General features: G+C 59.4%; 4 protein-coding genes across 4 annotated transcripts; 1 reads left to right on the top strand and 3 right to left on the bottom strand.

Annotated features, from left to right (window-relative positions):
* Window positions 1-25: 25 nt before the first annotated feature.
* N7533_011636 (uncharacterized protein) lies at window positions 26-679 on the top strand (the record flags this gene model as incomplete). The annotated part of the gene is made up of 1 exon (XM_057108286.1): window positions 26-679. The coding sequence occupies one exon, from the start codon at window positions 26-28 to the stop codon at window positions 677-679; it is 654 nt and encodes a 217-aa protein (XP_056955664.1).
* Window positions 680-1,334: 655 nt separating this feature from the next.
* Window positions 1,335-5,903, bottom strand: N7533_011635 (non-ribosomal peptide synthetase; the record flags this gene model as incomplete). The annotated part of the gene is made up of 3 exons (XM_057108285.1): window positions 1,335-4,073; window positions 4,159-5,271; window positions 5,499-5,903. 3 exons carry the CDS (start codon window positions 5,901-5,903, stop codon window positions 1,335-1,337), a joined length of 4,257 nt encoding a protein of 1,418 aa, XP_056955663.1.
* A 115-nt stretch (window positions 5,904-6,018) lies between these two features.
* Window positions 6,019-9,342, bottom strand: N7533_011634 (uncharacterized protein; the record flags this gene model as incomplete). The annotated part of the gene is made up of 1 exon (XM_057108284.1): window positions 6,019-9,342. The coding sequence occupies one exon, from the start codon at window positions 9,340-9,342 to the stop codon at window positions 6,019-6,021; it is 3,324 nt and encodes a 1,107-aa protein (XP_056955662.1).
* Window positions 9,343-9,440: 98 nt separating this feature from the next.
* N7533_011633 (uncharacterized protein) lies at window positions 9,441-16,118 on the bottom strand (the record flags this gene model as incomplete). The annotated part of the gene is made up of 1 exon (XM_057108283.1): window positions 9,441-16,118. The coding sequence occupies one exon, from the start codon at window positions 16,116-16,118 to the stop codon at window positions 9,441-9,443; it is 6,678 nt and encodes a 2,225-aa protein (XP_056955661.1).
* Window positions 16,119-16,327: the final 209 nt, after the last annotated feature.

Below are 16,327 nucleotides of genomic sequence, written 5' to 3'. Positions count from 1 at the left end.
TCTACCCACCTTCAAGTTGCTCACCATGGCTCCTCAAACAATCATAATCAACTACACCCCCGATAAGCGGCTCTCGCTCCTGGACGCGACCACTAAACAGCCGCTTTACCACGTCAAGGTCAGCCGGCAGACGCCGCAGATGGAAATGATTCGCCTGACGGGCCACCTTCCCCCGACGGAGGGAGCTGGAACCGATGCTACTGGGACGGGGATGCGGCCTATCCCCGCGGACGAAGAGAGCTATTTTGAATCGCGTGTGTGCACGGCGCAGTTTAAGATAACCAGCCTGGACGTGATGCTGCGTATCCGTGAGCAGCGCAACATCGAGCTCAAGCGCCAGAAGGTGCTGAGTACGCGGTACTCGTTCGTCTCGCCGGCGCTGTCGGTGGGCGGAGCGAGCGGGCTGGTGGGTGAGGCGGGTCCTGTCGTCCTGACGTGGGAGACGGACTCGGGGGACAATACGGTCGGGAACTTTCGGCTGGCGCGTGAGGGGGACAGTAAAGTGCTAGTGAAGTTCCGCAATGAGGCGTTCTCCAACGCGCGGGTGGGCACCTTTGAGGTGCTGGATGGGGCGATGGATCAGTTGGTCAAGGACGAGGTGGTTATCTCAGGGCTGGCGATGCTGGCGATGAACCAGAGCTTCCACCTGGCGGGGATGGTCATGTTTGGTCGTTCTTGAGCTCTCTTGGTGCTGTTGGTGGTGTTTCTCATTGATTTCCCCTGTCGTGTCTCTTGATCCCCTGCTTGCTTTGTGATGTATGTACCTCCTGCGCTCTACAACTTGCTACTAGTACCTGAATTTACGCACTTGTTTAGAATTTCTACGTTCGACCCATGGAGGGTACTAAAATATGAACATGATTGTATTCGAAATAACTAGAATAATCTATCTTGCAAAACACTCGGAACCAACAACCGTGTACATATCCCAAAACGACCAAAAAAGAACCTCAAGCGCGCTTTTTCTGTGCATTTTATATTTCGTGCCTTTTTTTTTCACGGCTTTTCTTATTTTTTTTTCTTTCGTTCTTTTCTTTCCTTCGTTCTTTTTTTTCTTTCGTTCTTTTTTTTCTTTCGTTCTTTTTTTTCTTTCGTTCTTTTTTTCTTTCGTTCTTTTTTTTCTTTCGTTCTTTTTTTTCTTTCGTTCTTTTTTTTCTTTCGTTCTTTTTTTTCTTTTTTTTTTGCCTTACTTTTTTTTGTAGATCAAATCAAGGGCAAACAATAGACAAAGGAAATAATTACCAGGGAGTAAACGAGATAGTAGACTAGTCAGTCATAGAAAAGAAACAAGTGTAGATCGGCGAAGAAAGAAAAAAAAAGACAAAGGAAAGGAATCACTCAAAGTCAAACTGCGCCGTCACCTCATCCAACAACGAATCCAGCGAGATATTGCTATCGTCGATGAGGGTGAACGGCTCGACCGAGTCGCTGCCGGACGTTCTGTCGTCCTCGCTGATGTACTCGGCGATCCTGGCGACCTGGGCAATGGTCTGCGCCTGGAACAGCTCGGCGACGGAAAAGATGAGGCCAGCTTCGCGTGCGGCACTGACCAGGTACATAGCCGTGATGGAGTCACCGCCGAGCTGCACAAAGGGATCTGTGACGCCAATCGCGTGGGTGGGGAGGTCGAGCACTTGGCTCCACAGAGTGTGGAGGCGGGATTCGAGTGGAGAAGACGGCGGCTGCTTGGGGGATTCCGAGGCGAGGCGATAGGTCTGTAGGGCTTCGACAGAGGCGTGGTTCAGCAGGCGGCGGAGCTTACTGCGGTCGGCCTTTGCGGAGAGGTTGAGCGGCAGGTGGCGCAGGGGCACGAAGAGGTTGGGGATCATGTAGGCGGGCATCGCGTGCACCAGGGCCTCGAGGTGCGATAAAAGGGTCGAGCGCATACTGTCGGTCATGGGGAGCAGCAGCTCGTCGGACGATTCCTGAGTGACGGAAATGGTCTCCGAGAAGCAGATAAAGGCCGCCAGCGTGCGATCGGCGCGGCCAGGCGGCTGCACCAGCTCGACGGCGACTTGGGAGACATTCGGGATCAGCGACTTGATGTGGGTTTCGACCTCGCCCAGCTCGATGCGGTGGCCGTGCACCTTGACCTGTGAGTCCTTGCGGCCGAGATACTGGAGGGTGCCGTCGGCGTGGTAGTGCACCAGATCCCCCGTCTTGTAGAAGCGTCGGCGCGTGGAGGAGGAGGAGGAGGAGGAGGAGGAGGGTCTTTGAGCGTTGGCCCACGCGAGATCCTCGACAAAGACCGCGTTCGTCTTAGCCAGATCATTCAGATACCCTCGAGAGATGAGAGGGCCTTCGATGACCAGTTCTCCAACACATCCGACTGGGACGAGACGATGGTGGTCGGTCGGATGCACGACCCACGGCCTGCACCCTGTCGGCGTGCCGATATTGGTGACTGGATGACTGGAGGTCGACAGCTCGGTATTGCAAATGCAGTAGATTGTCGCTTCGGCGGGACCGTAGCAGTTGGCGAGCATGGGGATCCCCCGCCACAGATCGTGTGCCTTTTGGTTGCCGGCCTCGCCGCCGAAGATCAAGAGCCGGAGCGAGGGCACGTCGGCCGGTTTGAAGGTCGAGCTCACGGTCGGAGTCAGTGTCGCGGCAGTCACGTCGAGCTGCCGCATTGCGCCCGGCAGGTCGTTGAGGCGCTGGGAGTCGGAGGGGACGCACACGCAGGCGCCGTGGATGAGCGAGGTGAAGATTTCTTGGATGCTGAGGTCGAAGACATGGGCGGAAAACTGGAACACGCGGTCTCCAGGGCCAATCTTGAGGACGGCACCGTGGGCGACCATGCTGCTGCAGACGCTGCCATGTTCCACCATGATCCCCTTGGGCGTGCCCGTGCTGCCAGAGGTAAAAACCACGTAGGCAAGGTGGCTGGGCTGGGCACGAGGAAGGGTCAATAGGAGGCTTCCTGGCGGTGGCAGCGAGTCGACGAGCGCTTGATCGAGGCAGATGACATGCGCAGCGTGAGCAGCAAACCGATCGCGGTAAGAAGACGAGGTCAACACGACCGTTGCGTTTGTATCCTGGAGGATCGCTTCGTGACGCGCTGGCGGATGCGAAGGATCGAGAGCGACCCATGCGCCGCCAGCCTTCATAACACTCAGCGCTGCAACGGTGTACCAGACGGATTTGTCGAAGCAGGTCGGAACCATGACTTCTGGAGCAACACCGCGAGAGACAAGCAGCTCGGCGATCTGGTCGGAGACGGCATCGAGATGTCGGAAGGTGAGGTTGCCGTCCCAGGCGCAGATGGCTGGAGCGGAGGGATGCAGGGCGACCTGATCGGCGAACATGGCGGGGATGGTCGATTCCACGGGCTGGGCACTGGTTTGCGACGCGATCATTGCAGCCAGGTGGGCGGAGTGGCAATCAGTGAACAGATCCACAGAGCCGGCGAGCTGGGATGGATCGGCGACAATGGCGCAGAGCACGGCGTCGAGGGTGTGGCAGACGTTGGTCGCCTGCCAGTCGGAGAGCGCAGGGGCCCAGTAGTTGAGGGTGATGTCGATTTCAGTCGCAGAGAAGCCGACGTTGACGGCGAAATCGTACTCGGTCGGATCCTGCGAGTCGATGCTGCGGAAGCGAAGGAGGGAGTCTGCGTCGCCGCTGGGCGCGCCGGTGGGTTGGATAGACATCATCGTGTTGAAGAGAGGAGTGCCCGACAATTTCAGGGCGTGCTGGATCTGGGCCAAGGAGCAGTCTTGGTGGCCGAGACTCGTCACGTAGTTGCTCTGCACCTCCTGCACCAGCTGACGCAGTTGCTTTGCCGGTACTACAGCGACGCGGCACACCAGCATGTTGATGAGCGGGCCCAGCACCTCGCTGAGCGCTGGGTCGAGTGCTTCGCGGCCCGTTGCGAGATAGCCAAAGCAGACATCTTCCGAGCCGGTGACGGCGTTGAGAACCAGCGCCCACGCGGTCTGGAAGAGGTTGGCGATGGTGACGCCGTGGGCCTGGCAGAAGGCGTGCAGGGCCGAGGGCTGAACGTTCAGGTCGACGGTTTGCGACCGGAGGTGGGCTCGGTGTCCGGCTGCCCCGTCCAGAGGTAGATGGCAGGGCTCCACGCTGTTCAGGTATGTTTTCCAGTACTCAAGATCGGATCCGGGGTCCTTCGCCTGGATGTGGCGGATGTAGTCGCTGAACCGCGCGGGGGGGTGCTTGCAGTGGGCCCTGATAGGCTTCGGTGACCTGCCCCAGGATCATCCCGAGCGAGAAAGCATCGACAATGGCGTGGCTCATCTCCCAGGAGCAGACGAGGCGCGTTTCCGTTTCGAATATCACCAGTCGGTGCGGCGGCTGCAGTTTGTTGTCGTCATCGCGCGGCTGCGGTGTATCAAGCAGCCCCCCGAGGTCTTTGTCTGTGCACTTTCTGAGATGTGTGCGGGCGACGAGCTTACTCAACACCACCTGGTCGAACAGGGCGTTGGGGGAGACGGCATCGATGAAGAAGGTCCGCAAGATGGGCTGCTGGTCCACAACCTGCTGCCACGCGTCGAAGAGTCTCTGCGCAGTTACGGTTGTCTGCTTGCTGCTGACCTCGAAGGTGAAGCGCAGCTGGTAAACCCCGTCGGCCTTGCTTTGGCTGAGAAGCAGGCCTTGCTGCATCGGAGAGCAGGGATACAGTTCCTCGACGGCGCCGAGATCGAGCAGGCCAGCGTCGGCCAGCGTCCCCTTGCGCAGCCGATCAAGGCTACTGTAGGTGAGTGACATCAACGGGAAGTCACTGAGCGTTTTCTCGGGGCTCATGACGGGCAGGACGGTGGCGGTCTCGGTAAGACTCTCCTGGAAGGACTCGATCCAGTGGCTGATCTCGGTCTGGTGGCGCATCTGGTCGCTAAAGGTGAAGTCGAACCGGGCGATGCCATGAATGATCACTGCCGACACTTCGAAGAAAGCGAGGCGGGTGACATGGCCAGCGATATCTTCCACCCCGGGCAGGTCGGTTCGGGGCTCCTCGCGCAACAAGGCATCCGTGCGCTCGAGCTGCTGGTATTGACCCATGTAGTTGAAGAGAACCTCCATTGGCAAGTGATCCGGGAAGGCGTTGCCGGTGCCAGCCCCACTGGCGAGATAGCGCGCCGTGAAATACTGCCACCCATTGCTTACCAACTGGCGTCTGCGGTCCTTGAGTCGCCGCACCGTCTCGACAATATCGCTGGAGTCGGCTGCAGGCAGGTGAACGGGAGCCATGGTGGTGAACCAGCCCACCGTGCTGGACAGGTTGATGGAGGCGTCCATGGGCTCCCTTCCATGTCCCTCCAGAAAGACGGAGGGGGGTTTCGCGGTTGCGGAAGGTTTGCCCGAAAGAATACACGAGGGCCGCGAGGAAGAGGTCCACCGCATCGGTGTTGTATGCCTGGTTGGCGGCGCCCAACAGCGCCGAGGTGTGCTCTGCGGATAAGGTGAAGCTCTGTCTCGCTGCAGTGGCATAGTTATTCTTTCCCGCTGGAAAGACCCCAGTACTGGTAATTGGCGGCGGGGACCTCGTACGGAAGGACGGACTCGATTGAGAGGTTCTCGTAAGCGTACTGGGCCTGCAGGCTGGACCAGGACTGGAAGGATACTGAGGGTTGACTGTCTGCCAAACGGCCAGACTGCAGATACTCTTCCAGCTCCTGCATGAGGATCCGCCAGGACACCAGATCGACGACCAAGTGGTGAGCAGCCAAGAAAATGAGCTGCTCCCCGGGAGAATCGAAGTAGTCGGTGCTGAACACCGGGCCGGAAGTGATGTCGAGGGTGCGTTCACTGGCAGCCATGACCGCAGCCATCGCTGGGCGGTCGAGCTGCTCGTGGCGGCGACAGCGGTAGGAACCCTCTATCTCGCCGCAAATCAGCTGGGTAAAGGTGCTGTGTTCCTCGATCTTGTGGAACCGGGCTCGGAGCATGGAGTGGCGAGCAACGAGCTGGTAGATGGCGTCGGCGACCTGGTTGGGACGCACCGGGTGTGTGATGCGGAGGAAGAAGCTCTGGTTGAAATGCGTGGGCTGTTGGCCGGACATCTCAAAGTACATGTGCTGGACCGGGGTGAGGGCGAATTCCACGTCCGGTGTCTCCTCGGCGAGCGATACAGCCCCCCTCGGTCGTCTGCACGAGGGTTGCCAGCTGGGTGATATCGGGGGACTTGAGGATATCGCGAACGGTCAGCTGGACTTGTACTGCTCGAGCTCTTGCGACGAGCTGCATGGCGGTGATGGAGTCACCCCCGAGACTGACAAAGGAACGGTTGAGGAGGATCTGTTCGGGGCTGCGGTTCAAGACCTGGGCCACGAGCTGTTGGAGTTGTGCCTCGTTGCTACTGCAGGCAACGATGGTTCCTTCGTCATCTGCAGCCAGTGTGTTCGCTTCTTGTAGAGAATCCTCGCTCATCGCCTCCACCCAGCGAGACACCAGCTTGCGGTCCACCTTGCGCGAGATATTGAGGGCAATGCTGCTGACGATGAACCAGACAGAGGGGTTGATGTACGACGGAAGATCCCCGACTAAGCGAGAGCGAAGGCGACGCAGTTGTGATTTAGCATGGGCCACGTCTGGACCGGCAACGAGCTGCATGCGGTCATAGCCAGGGCTGGTGGCTCCGAGAGACACCACCGCGACGAGGCGTTGGCGAGCAGCGCCCGATTCAGGCAGCAGGACCAGCCCCTGCTCGAATTCGCCGCCTCGGAGGAGCTGGTGTTCGATCTCTCCAATCTCAGCGCGCTGGCCATGGATCTTGAGCTGGTGGTCTTTGCGCCCCAGGTAGTCAAGCGAGCCCGCAGACGTGTAGCGCACTAGGTCGCCGGTCTTGTAGAAGCGACGTCCGGTCCGCTTGTCATTGATCAAGGCCCAGCGGGGGTCCTCAATGAAGGACTGGCGAGTTTTCTCTTCGTCGTTGAGGTAGCCCAGAGTGACCAGCGGGCCTTCGATCAGCAGCTCCCCGGCACAACCTACAGGGGTGAGCTTATCGTGGTCCTGCGGTTCCACCACCCACAGGTGGCTGGCCAGGCCTCGGCCAATATTGAACGGCTTTGTCCCGTGCTCTCCGAGGGACCCGTTCCACGAGCAGTAGATGGTGCATTCCGCAGGGCCGTAGCAATTGTTGAAGCTCTGCACATCATCCCGCCAAACGTCCACTGCTTTCTGAGTCACGGCCTCGCCAGCGAGTGTGAGGGTCTGCAAAGTGGGAACGGCTGTTGGTGACAGGATGGAGGCGATGGTTGGCGTCAGGCACGCCCAGTTGACCTGTCCCTCGCGGATGAAGCCTTCTAGATCATTGACTCGCTGCTCTTCCGAAGGTACGCACACGCAGGCGCCACGGTTCAAGGATGTGAACACCTCTTGAAGACTAATGTCAAACACGTATGAAGCGAACTGCAGCACCCGGGAGGACGAGCCGATGTTCAAGGCGGAGCCATGAGCGTCCATGCTGGTCGACACTGCCGAATGGCTCAGGAGGACCCCCTTGGGGACTCCCGTGCTGCCCGATGTGTAGATCACAAAGGCAATATCCGAAGCGCTGGGTTCTTCTGTAGGGAGGTGTTGAGCGCTCGGAAGGCTCTCGAGAACGGCAGCGTTGACAACGAGAACCTGCACGGTGGGCTCCGAGAACAAATGTCGCTGCCGTTCGCCAACCAAGATGAGCGTGGCAGAGACGTCACTAATAATCAGGCTATGTCGACTAGTCGGGTGCGAGGCATCCAGTGCCACAACGGTTGCACCAGCCTTCAAGATAGCCAGCATGGCGACAATCGTCCAGGCCGACTTCTCGAAGCAGACCGGGACAAAGGATCCACGACCAACACCTAGCGAGACAAGGTGTTGGATTAGAGCCTCAGCTGCGGAATCGAGTTCGCCGTATGTGAAAGATCGGTCCCATCCATAGACTGCCGGTCGGGCCGGGTGCAGGAGGGCCTCGTTCTCAAAGTTCTCCTGGACGAGCCTGCGGGCGGACCGCAGGCGGCGGGAGTTCCACGTACGGATTTCGGCCTCGTCCTCGGGGCTGGCAAGGCTGAGGCTGGAGACGGGCTGGTCGAGAGGGAGCGAGTTGAGCTGCTGCAGGAGGTGGGCGAACTGGTGCAGGATACGCCGCATCTGCTTGTCAGCGAGCAGCCCTGCATCGTATTCCACCTGGATCTCAAGACGATCGGTGTGCGTGGTGACGTCCAGGACGAGGTCAAAGGTGTGGAAGCCGGATGAAGCGCGGTCGCAGCGTTCCAGACCCGATGGGAGTGCCGGGCCCTCTGCGTCGGAGCCAGGCTGGATGACGAGCAGGTTCCGGAAGCTGCAGGCCTGCTCTGCTCCAGGCGAGAGCTGTCGGATATTCTGCAGTCCCATCTGTTCGAAGCCGATCATCTCGGTTGTCTGTTCCTGGATGCGCGAGAGCAGAGCCTGCAGCGACTCGTCTTGTCGCAGTTGCACGCGGACGGGCACGGTGGCGATGGTAGGCCCGATAATGCCTGCAATTCCAGCCACAGGGATGTTTCGCCCGGTCAGTGTTGAGCCGAAGGTGGCCTCGTCTGCGCCAGAGTAGCGTGCAACAAGGAGAGCCCACGTGGCACGGATGAGCGACGAGGCAGTCGACCCGGAGCCTTTACGCTGGGTGAAGGGGAGCGTCTCTGTGAAGACGCGATGCTGTTGCTCCTCTTCGGCGGACCGCGTACCCTGAGGTGGGAAGTTGGGCGGAGCACACCCGTCAAGCTGAGCCCTCCAGTACGCCTCTTGCTGCTCTGATTTGAGGTCCTGGAGGTACGCAATGAAGCCAGCATACGCCGGTGATGGATCGACCGTCTGCGACTCGTATGCCGTGGTGAGCCGGTTGAGGATCAGGGCCACGCTCCAGCCGTCGTACACGGCGTGGTGGGCTGTCCACACAAAGTGGCGAGTTTGAGCGTTGTCGATGATGGCGTATCGCGACAGGGGCTGGCCGTACCCGATTGACTGTTCTTGATCCCTGGAGAGGTACGCGTCCAGATCGCCGTCGTAGTTCCAGCACAGGGGTTCGTCGAGCACCACCTGCAGCGTGGTCCCATCCGCAGAGTAGATGAGCCTCGTGCGCAGAATCTCAGTGGTGTTGACAGCCACATCCCACGCCGATTGGAAGCGTGGAAGATCCAGCGACGGCGGCAGCACAAAAACGTTCTGATGGATGTAGGCACCCGGCTGGGTCTGAGAGAGCGCCACGAGGCCCTCCTGCAGAGGGGTCGCCTTGTACAGGTCTTGCACTTGTTCGGGATGCACATCGCACTGTGCCGCAGCCTCCTGTCGCAGAGTCGAGACCGGAGCCGCTCGGGGAAGAAGCGAGAATGGTTCCGCGCTGAGAGGGTCAGCTTCCCCACTGGTGGTCTGCATGTCGACTGCGCTCTCTGCTAGGGGAACCCGCGCGGAAGAGGGCGCTGACGCTGATCGCCCAGCCCGCCTGTTGGGCGAGAGTCACAATTCGCATCGCGTCAATCGAATCGCCTCCGAGTCGGAAGAAGTTGTCGGTTCTCCCGATGGAGGCAGCCGGGGAGACCAAGGACATCAGCCCACAAGGTGCGCAGCTGCTCCTCGGCGGGGTTTGTGGGTGCCTCCTTCTCCTCCGCTTGACCAGGACCGAAGAGCGCGAGTTCTTCCAGCGACAGAGAGGAGCCCATTTGTCGGAGACGGGAACGGTCGATCTTTCTTGAGAGATTCAGGGGCATCTCGCGGACGGGGATTACGGCCGAGGGCAACATGTGCTGAGGAAGGGCCTGGGAGAGAGCTGCCAGCACTTCCGCAACGATAGCCCGCTGCCTGTCGCTCAGGGGAGCAATTTCATCTTCGTTGGCATGGTCCTGAGCGGTGACGTCCTCTGTAAAACACACAAACGCGGCCAGCCTAGTAGGAGCCGCGCGATCGCGAGGCGACACTGCGTCGACGGCAACCTCGCGGATCAAGAGCGACGCTGCTCTGATCTGTGCTTCAATCTCACCTAGTTCAACGCGCTGGCCGTGGATCTTGACCTGGGTGTCCTTTCTGCCCAGGTAGTCGAGCGATCCGTCCTGGTTGTAGCGAACGAGATCGCCCGTCTTGTACAGTCGGTCGCCGGGGGTGGCAGACCAAACCGGGTCTGTAATGAAGGCACGAGTGGTTTTGGCTTCGTCGTGCAGATATCCCTGGGACACAAGTGGTCCGCCAACGGCAAGCTCTCCGATGCATCCGATCGGCATGAGGTGGTCCTGGTTCTCGGGGTCGACAACCCAGAGACGACTGGCCAGTCCACGGCCGATGTTTGCGGGATGCATACCAGCGGTGCCGACGTTTCCATTCCAGGCGCAGAATATCGTACATTCAGCGGGCCCGTAGCAGTTGTGGAAGCTGGTGAGGTGGCTGTTGCCCCAAACGTCGAGGGTCTCTTGCGTGATGGCCTCCCCGGCCAGCACCAGCGTCTTCAAACTCGGCAGAGCACTTGGTTGCAAAAGGCGGGCAACAGTGGGCGTAATGCAGGCGTAGTTGACTTCCATCTGCTGCATTACCAGCTCGAGCTCGTTCACTCTCTGGTCGTCGGAAGGAACACAGATACAGGCGCCCCGGGTGAGCGAGGTGAAGATGTCGTGGATGCTGATGTCGAAAACGTAGGCTGCAAATTGAAGGACCCGTGACTCTGTGCTGATTCGCAGAGCTTCCCCGTGGGCATGCATGCTCGTTGCGAGATTGGAATGGCTCAGCACCACTCCTTTCGGCTCGCCGGTACTTCCAGAGGTGTAAATAATGACCGCAGGCTCCGACGGCTGCGATCGGTTGCTGCGATGGGCGCGTTCCAGGATCTTCTTGTTCACTTGGGGAAGAGAGTCGAGGAATTTTCGATCGACCGTAATCGTATCGTCGGCCAGGGAACTTGCCCTTTCCGTTTGCGTGGCAGAGGCAAGAATGAGCGACGACTCAATGTCGAGGACGATTTTCTTATGGCGCTCGCTGGGATGGGCTGGATCAAGACACACAAAGGCTGCGCCGACTTTCAGCACTGCGAGCATCGCGACGATTGTCCATGCGGATTTTTCAAAGCAGAGAGGAACAATGCTGCCGGCGTCAACGCCCATGTAGGTCAGGTACAGGGAAAGACGTGTCGAGAGCTCGTCGAGCTGCTCGTAGGTGAAGGCGGCGTCCCCCGCGTGGACTGCCCGGGCCTCCGGTTGTATGGCTGCTTGAGCCTCGACGAGCTTGTGGATACATTCTTGTCTGGCCCGGGGGACCTCTGCATTCCACTCCTTCAGGTGCAGCTCGTTGCGAGGACTCAGGGCATTGAACGCCGCAATAGACTGATCGCCGTGCTCTTCAACCCGACGGAGGAGGGCGTGGAAGGTATCGGCCACGTTTTCGGCTTGCCAACTAGAGATCCGGCCCGTGTAGTGGTTCAACTGAACCTGGGTAGCATCGTCGGAGAGGGAAACATTGACGGCCATCTCGTACTCTGTCGGGTCGTGGTTGCCGATGTGCGTGATGGCCAGACCATGCTGGTTGCTCGTCTCCGCCGCCGCCCGTTGCACCGACATCATCGTATTGAACAGTCGCTCTCCAGAATTGCGGAGAGCGTGCTGCACCTCGGCCAGGGAGCAGTTCTGATGTTGCAGGGCGGCGCTGTAGTCATCGCGGGCTTTCTGGGCGAGGAATGCGACTGACTGGGTGGCGGCGATGTGCAAGCGAGACACGCTCATGCTCACAAAGGGGCCGATCGCGTCGTGAATACCGTCGATGGGTGATTCGCGACCGGAGAGCATGTATCCGAAGCACACGTCGTCGGTTGCTACGAAGAGCCTGAGAACCAGGCCCCAGACCGCTTGGAACAGGTTGGGCATCGTGACGCTGTGCCTCTCGCAGAAGGCCCGGAGGCTGCGCGTCGAGGCTGGAGACACGTTGAATCGGACCGAGTGCAGCTGGTTTGCTTCGTCAGAGGTGCCCGTGTGCGAAGGCAGAATGCATGGCGGTGCTCCGGCAAGGTACCCCGTCCAGTACGAGAGGGCCTCCTCCGTGGGCATCTCGTGGATGTGCTTGACGAAGGCGGAGTATAGGGGCCCTGTACCAGAAGGCAGCAGCCCACGATACGCGGCACCAAGGTCCTGCAAGGTGACCCCCATGGAGACGGCATCCATGAGGGCGTGGTTGACCTCGAAGCGACAAAGAACCCGATTGCGGTCTCCTTCAACGATCAGCAGCTGATGTGCAGGACGTAACTCTTCATGGTCGATCCTGGGAGTTGACTGCAGGAGGTGCATCGCCCGGTCATCGCTGCATTGGATCCGCTGTGTTCGCGGGCTCGCCACCTTGAGCACGACCTGCGAGAATGCGGCGTTGTCTGCGAGGCCGGTCACAAACACGGTGCGTAGGACCGCATGCCTCTGCACGACCTGCTGCCATGCATCGAGGAGTTTCTCGACGTCTACTTTTGGCTCGTTGGTACTTTCCACCTCGAACAGGAACTCGACCTCGTAGGAGCCCTTCATCCGCAGTTGGCCGATCAGCAGACCTTGCTGCATCGGCGAGCAAGGGTAAACATCCTCGATCTCTGCAATCGAGCTCAGGCCCAGCTGCGGGATCAATGCGTGGAGGACCTCCAGCCCGTTCTCCCTGGCGGAGAGCAGTGGATAGTCGCCGATGGACGCCTTGGGGCTGAGGCGTGGGAGGGCATCGGCAATCGCCTTGAGGACCTGGATGGACCTCGATGCAAAGTGGCGAATCTGATCCTGGTGCTTCATGCGTTGGTTGAAGGCGACATCCAGCCGCAGATGGCCCTGGACCACCACCGCAGACAGTTCGATGAGCGCGAAGCGAGGGAAGTCCGGGTCGATGTCTGAAGACGCCTCGGTGACCTGGCGTGGTTCATCCTTGAAGAATGCATCGACGGCCTCCAGCTGCTGATACTGGCCCAGGTAGTTGAAGGTGAGCTCCATCGGCCAGTATGCTGCAAAAGCTTCGATGCCTGCGTCGTTGGCGAATCGAGAGGTGAAATAAGACCACCCGTGGCGCGAGAGCCTACTGCGAGCCTCTTTGACTTGGCGAATGGACTCGATGGCTGTCGCCAGGTCTCCCTTGGCAACATGCACAGGGGTCATGGTGGTGAACCACCCGACGGTGCGGCTGAGGTCGATCTCTTCGTCCCAGGGCTGGCGGCCGTGGCCTTCGGTGAACAAGGCAGGGGCATCGCGAGTGGGGAATTCTTGAACGAAAGCGTGTAGGATAGCCGCCATCAGGACGTCCACAGGCTCTGCCCGGAACGCATTATCGCTCATGTGCAGCAGGTTCGACGTGCTCTCCGCGTCCAGCAGCATACTTTCCTTGGCCGTGTCCCGCACGATGTTCGCAGTGTTGGCCATGCCCCAGTACGAGTAGTCCGCCGCAGGAGTGATGCCGTGGCTAATTTGGCTGGGCGATAGGTTATGGGCAGCATACTCAGCCTGCAGTTTGACCCAGTGCTGGAAGGGGAGCGGAGCCGGAGCGGTGATCTGCCCGTTCAGCAGAGCCTCCTCGAGGTCCGCCAGGATCACACGCCATGATACGAGATCGACGACGAGGTGGTGCGCCGCGAGAAACAACAGTGGTTGATCCTGTCCAGACACCTGAATGAGGTCCACAGCGAAGAGTGGACCCTGCTCAAGGTCGAACGCTTGCTGTGCGGCAGCGAGAATCGGCTCCACCGCCTCCGGCCGCACGGGTGCGTGATGCGTAAGACGGTACGAGGCATCAATATTGCTAGAGACCATCTGTGACCATTGCCCTTGAGACTTGGTGAATCGGGCGCGGAGCATGGAGTGATGGTGCACGACAGCTCGCACGGCGGATGCCAGGCAATCCGTATCAACTGGGTGCGCTAGTCGCACAAAAAAGCTCTGGTTGAAGTGGGATAACCGGGCCACCGGTAGCTGGAAGAAGAATGATTGTATGGGCGATAGGCTGAAGGGCTTGTCAACCTCCTCCGAGACCGCCATTGTCGTTGTGTTGCGGACGCGAGCAGACTTGCAGAGCTCGTGGATACCAGACGACTGGAGGATGTCACCCATGCGGACGGAGATTCCTGTGGCCTTGCAGCTGGATAGCACCTGCATGGCGGTAATCGAGTCTCCTCCCAAGCTGATGAACGATTTGTTGAGCGGAACCTGGCTAGGTGAGAGGTTGAGGACGCGCCCGACGATGCTCTGGAGGGACTCCTCCACTGATGTCTTCGCTGCAAAATCAGCATCCTCGGATCCCACCGATAAGGTCGATTCGTAGGTGTCCTGGTCGAGGTCGTGGATCCAGCGAGAGACGGCCGCACGATCGAGCTTGTCAGAGGCGTTCATCGGAATGTCCTTGACCACGAGCCAGACGGTGGGGACCATGTAGGGAGGCAAGTTGTGTGCGAGTCTCTCGCGAGTTCCTCTGGTGGAATGTGCATCGACAGTCTCGACCAATTCCAGAGGAGATCCAGCGGCGCGAACACGGGCATCGGCGAGTGAAACAACGGTCACGAGTCGATCGGCACACAGCCCGAGCTTGGGAACAAGGACAAGCGCACTGTGGATGGCAGGGTCAGCGAGCAGGTGGCCTTCGACTTCGCCAATCTCCATGCGCTGGCCATATAGCTTGATCTGGCTATCGGCGCGGCCCACGTAGTTGATCGACCCGTCGTCAGAGTATCGAACAAGGTCACCAGTGCGGTACATGCGACGTGTAATGCTCGGACCGGCATTAGCCACAGACCAGCTAGGGTTGATAATGAAGCTGGCCGCCGTCTTGTGCTCGTCGTGGAGATAGCCCCGAGCCAGCGTCGGTCCCTCGACCAGCAACTCACCTACAGTGCCAATCGGCGCCAGCTGGTCGGGGTTGCTTTCGTCGGCGATCCAGCCAATCGAGCCTACTGGGAATCCCAGTTTTTCTTCGGTTGGAGCGGTCGTAGGAAGGATGTCTCTGGTGACGCAGAACACGCAAGTCTCGGTAGGCCCGTAACCATTCATCAGGTTGGTGTACCCGGCCCAGGCCTCGATGTTATCTCTCTGAAGCGCTTCGCCACCGAGAACTAGGGTTGTCAGCGAGTGGACTCGCGATGGCTGAACGACGCGGACGAAAGACGGCGTGAAAAAGGCCCAGTTGGTCTGGTACTCATTCATGAAATGAACAATCTCGGGGCTCCGGTCTTCGTCCGAAGGCACGCAGACACAGCCTCCGTGCACGAGCGTTGTGAAGATCTCGGCAATGCACGCGTCGAAGTGGTACGGCGCGAATTGGAGGGCCCTCGTCTCAGCACTGAAGTGCATTCGGGCCCCGTGAGCAGCGATACTCGAGCTCGCCGCCGCATGGTCGATCATCACACCCTTGGGGACACCCGTGCTGCCTGAGGTGAAAATGATGTAGGCAAGGTTCTCGGGGCTACAGCGGTTGGCGAGGTCGACTTCGGACGGGGTATACTTGAGCTCTTCCAGCAGACTGGCAGAGACTTGCACCATGTGTAGTGCATCCACACCGGCGGACGCGCGCGTGGCAGGCGACACGACGAGAACCTGAGCATCCAGCTGGCTCATCATCGCTTCTCGGCGAGCAACGGGGTATTCAGGGCTTAGAGCCACATAGGCTCCGCCCGCCTTCCAGACCGCGATCATGGCCACCGTGGCCCAGACCGATTTCTCCATGCAGATTGGGACCATTTGCTCCGCACATACCCCAAGCTTGACTAGGTGGGCAGCGAGACGATTGGTCAGCTCATCCAGCTGGGAATAGGTGAATTTGCCGTCCCAGCCGTGGATGGCGATGGCTTGAGGCTTCTGCTTTGCCTGAACGGTGATGGCGTGATGAACGCACTGGTCCACTCGTCGAGGTGGCTCCGCATTCCAAGCTTCAATGGTGAGCACATCGTCTTTGCTCAGCGCATTGACCCGCGAGACTGCTTGGTCGAGGTTCCCAGTCTGTAGGCGATGGAGAACCGACTTCAAATGCGCCAGCACGCGGGCCATCTGGGCTTGCTCAATGACGCGCTGGTCGTAATTGACCGAGAGATCGACCTTGTCTCCTCGGATGGAGCACTCGAGGACAATGCTGTATGTGTGGAAAGACTCCTTATCGGCGGTTGTTCGGATGCGGGTGAGTCCATCAACCTCCTTGGCCTCGGCCAATTCGTCCGAGCCCTGATGCACCACCATCAGGGTACGGAAGTCGCAGGCTGCTTGAGCATCGGGGCTGATTGAGCGGATTTGCTGTAGTCCGGTATGTTCGAACGGAATGGATTGGATCGCCTGCTCCTGCACGCGGCTGAGCAGGTCGCGAACCGACTCGGAGGGGTCAAAGGCCACACGAACAGGAATCGTGGTGATGGTTGGTCCGGCGACTTGATCGATTTGGTGCACTGGGG

This window comes from Penicillium manginii, assembly GCF_028828005.1.
Source record: "Penicillium manginii strain IBT 31320 chromosome Unknown utg000008l:1.0-3226943.0:1.0-3228205.0, whole genome shotgun sequence".
Lineage (NCBI taxonomy): Eukaryota > Fungi > Ascomycota > Eurotiomycetes > Eurotiales > Aspergillaceae > Penicillium > Penicillium manginii.
Note: the sequence above shows the minus strand (reverse complement) of the source record. Positions and strands in the feature narration are given on the sequence as shown.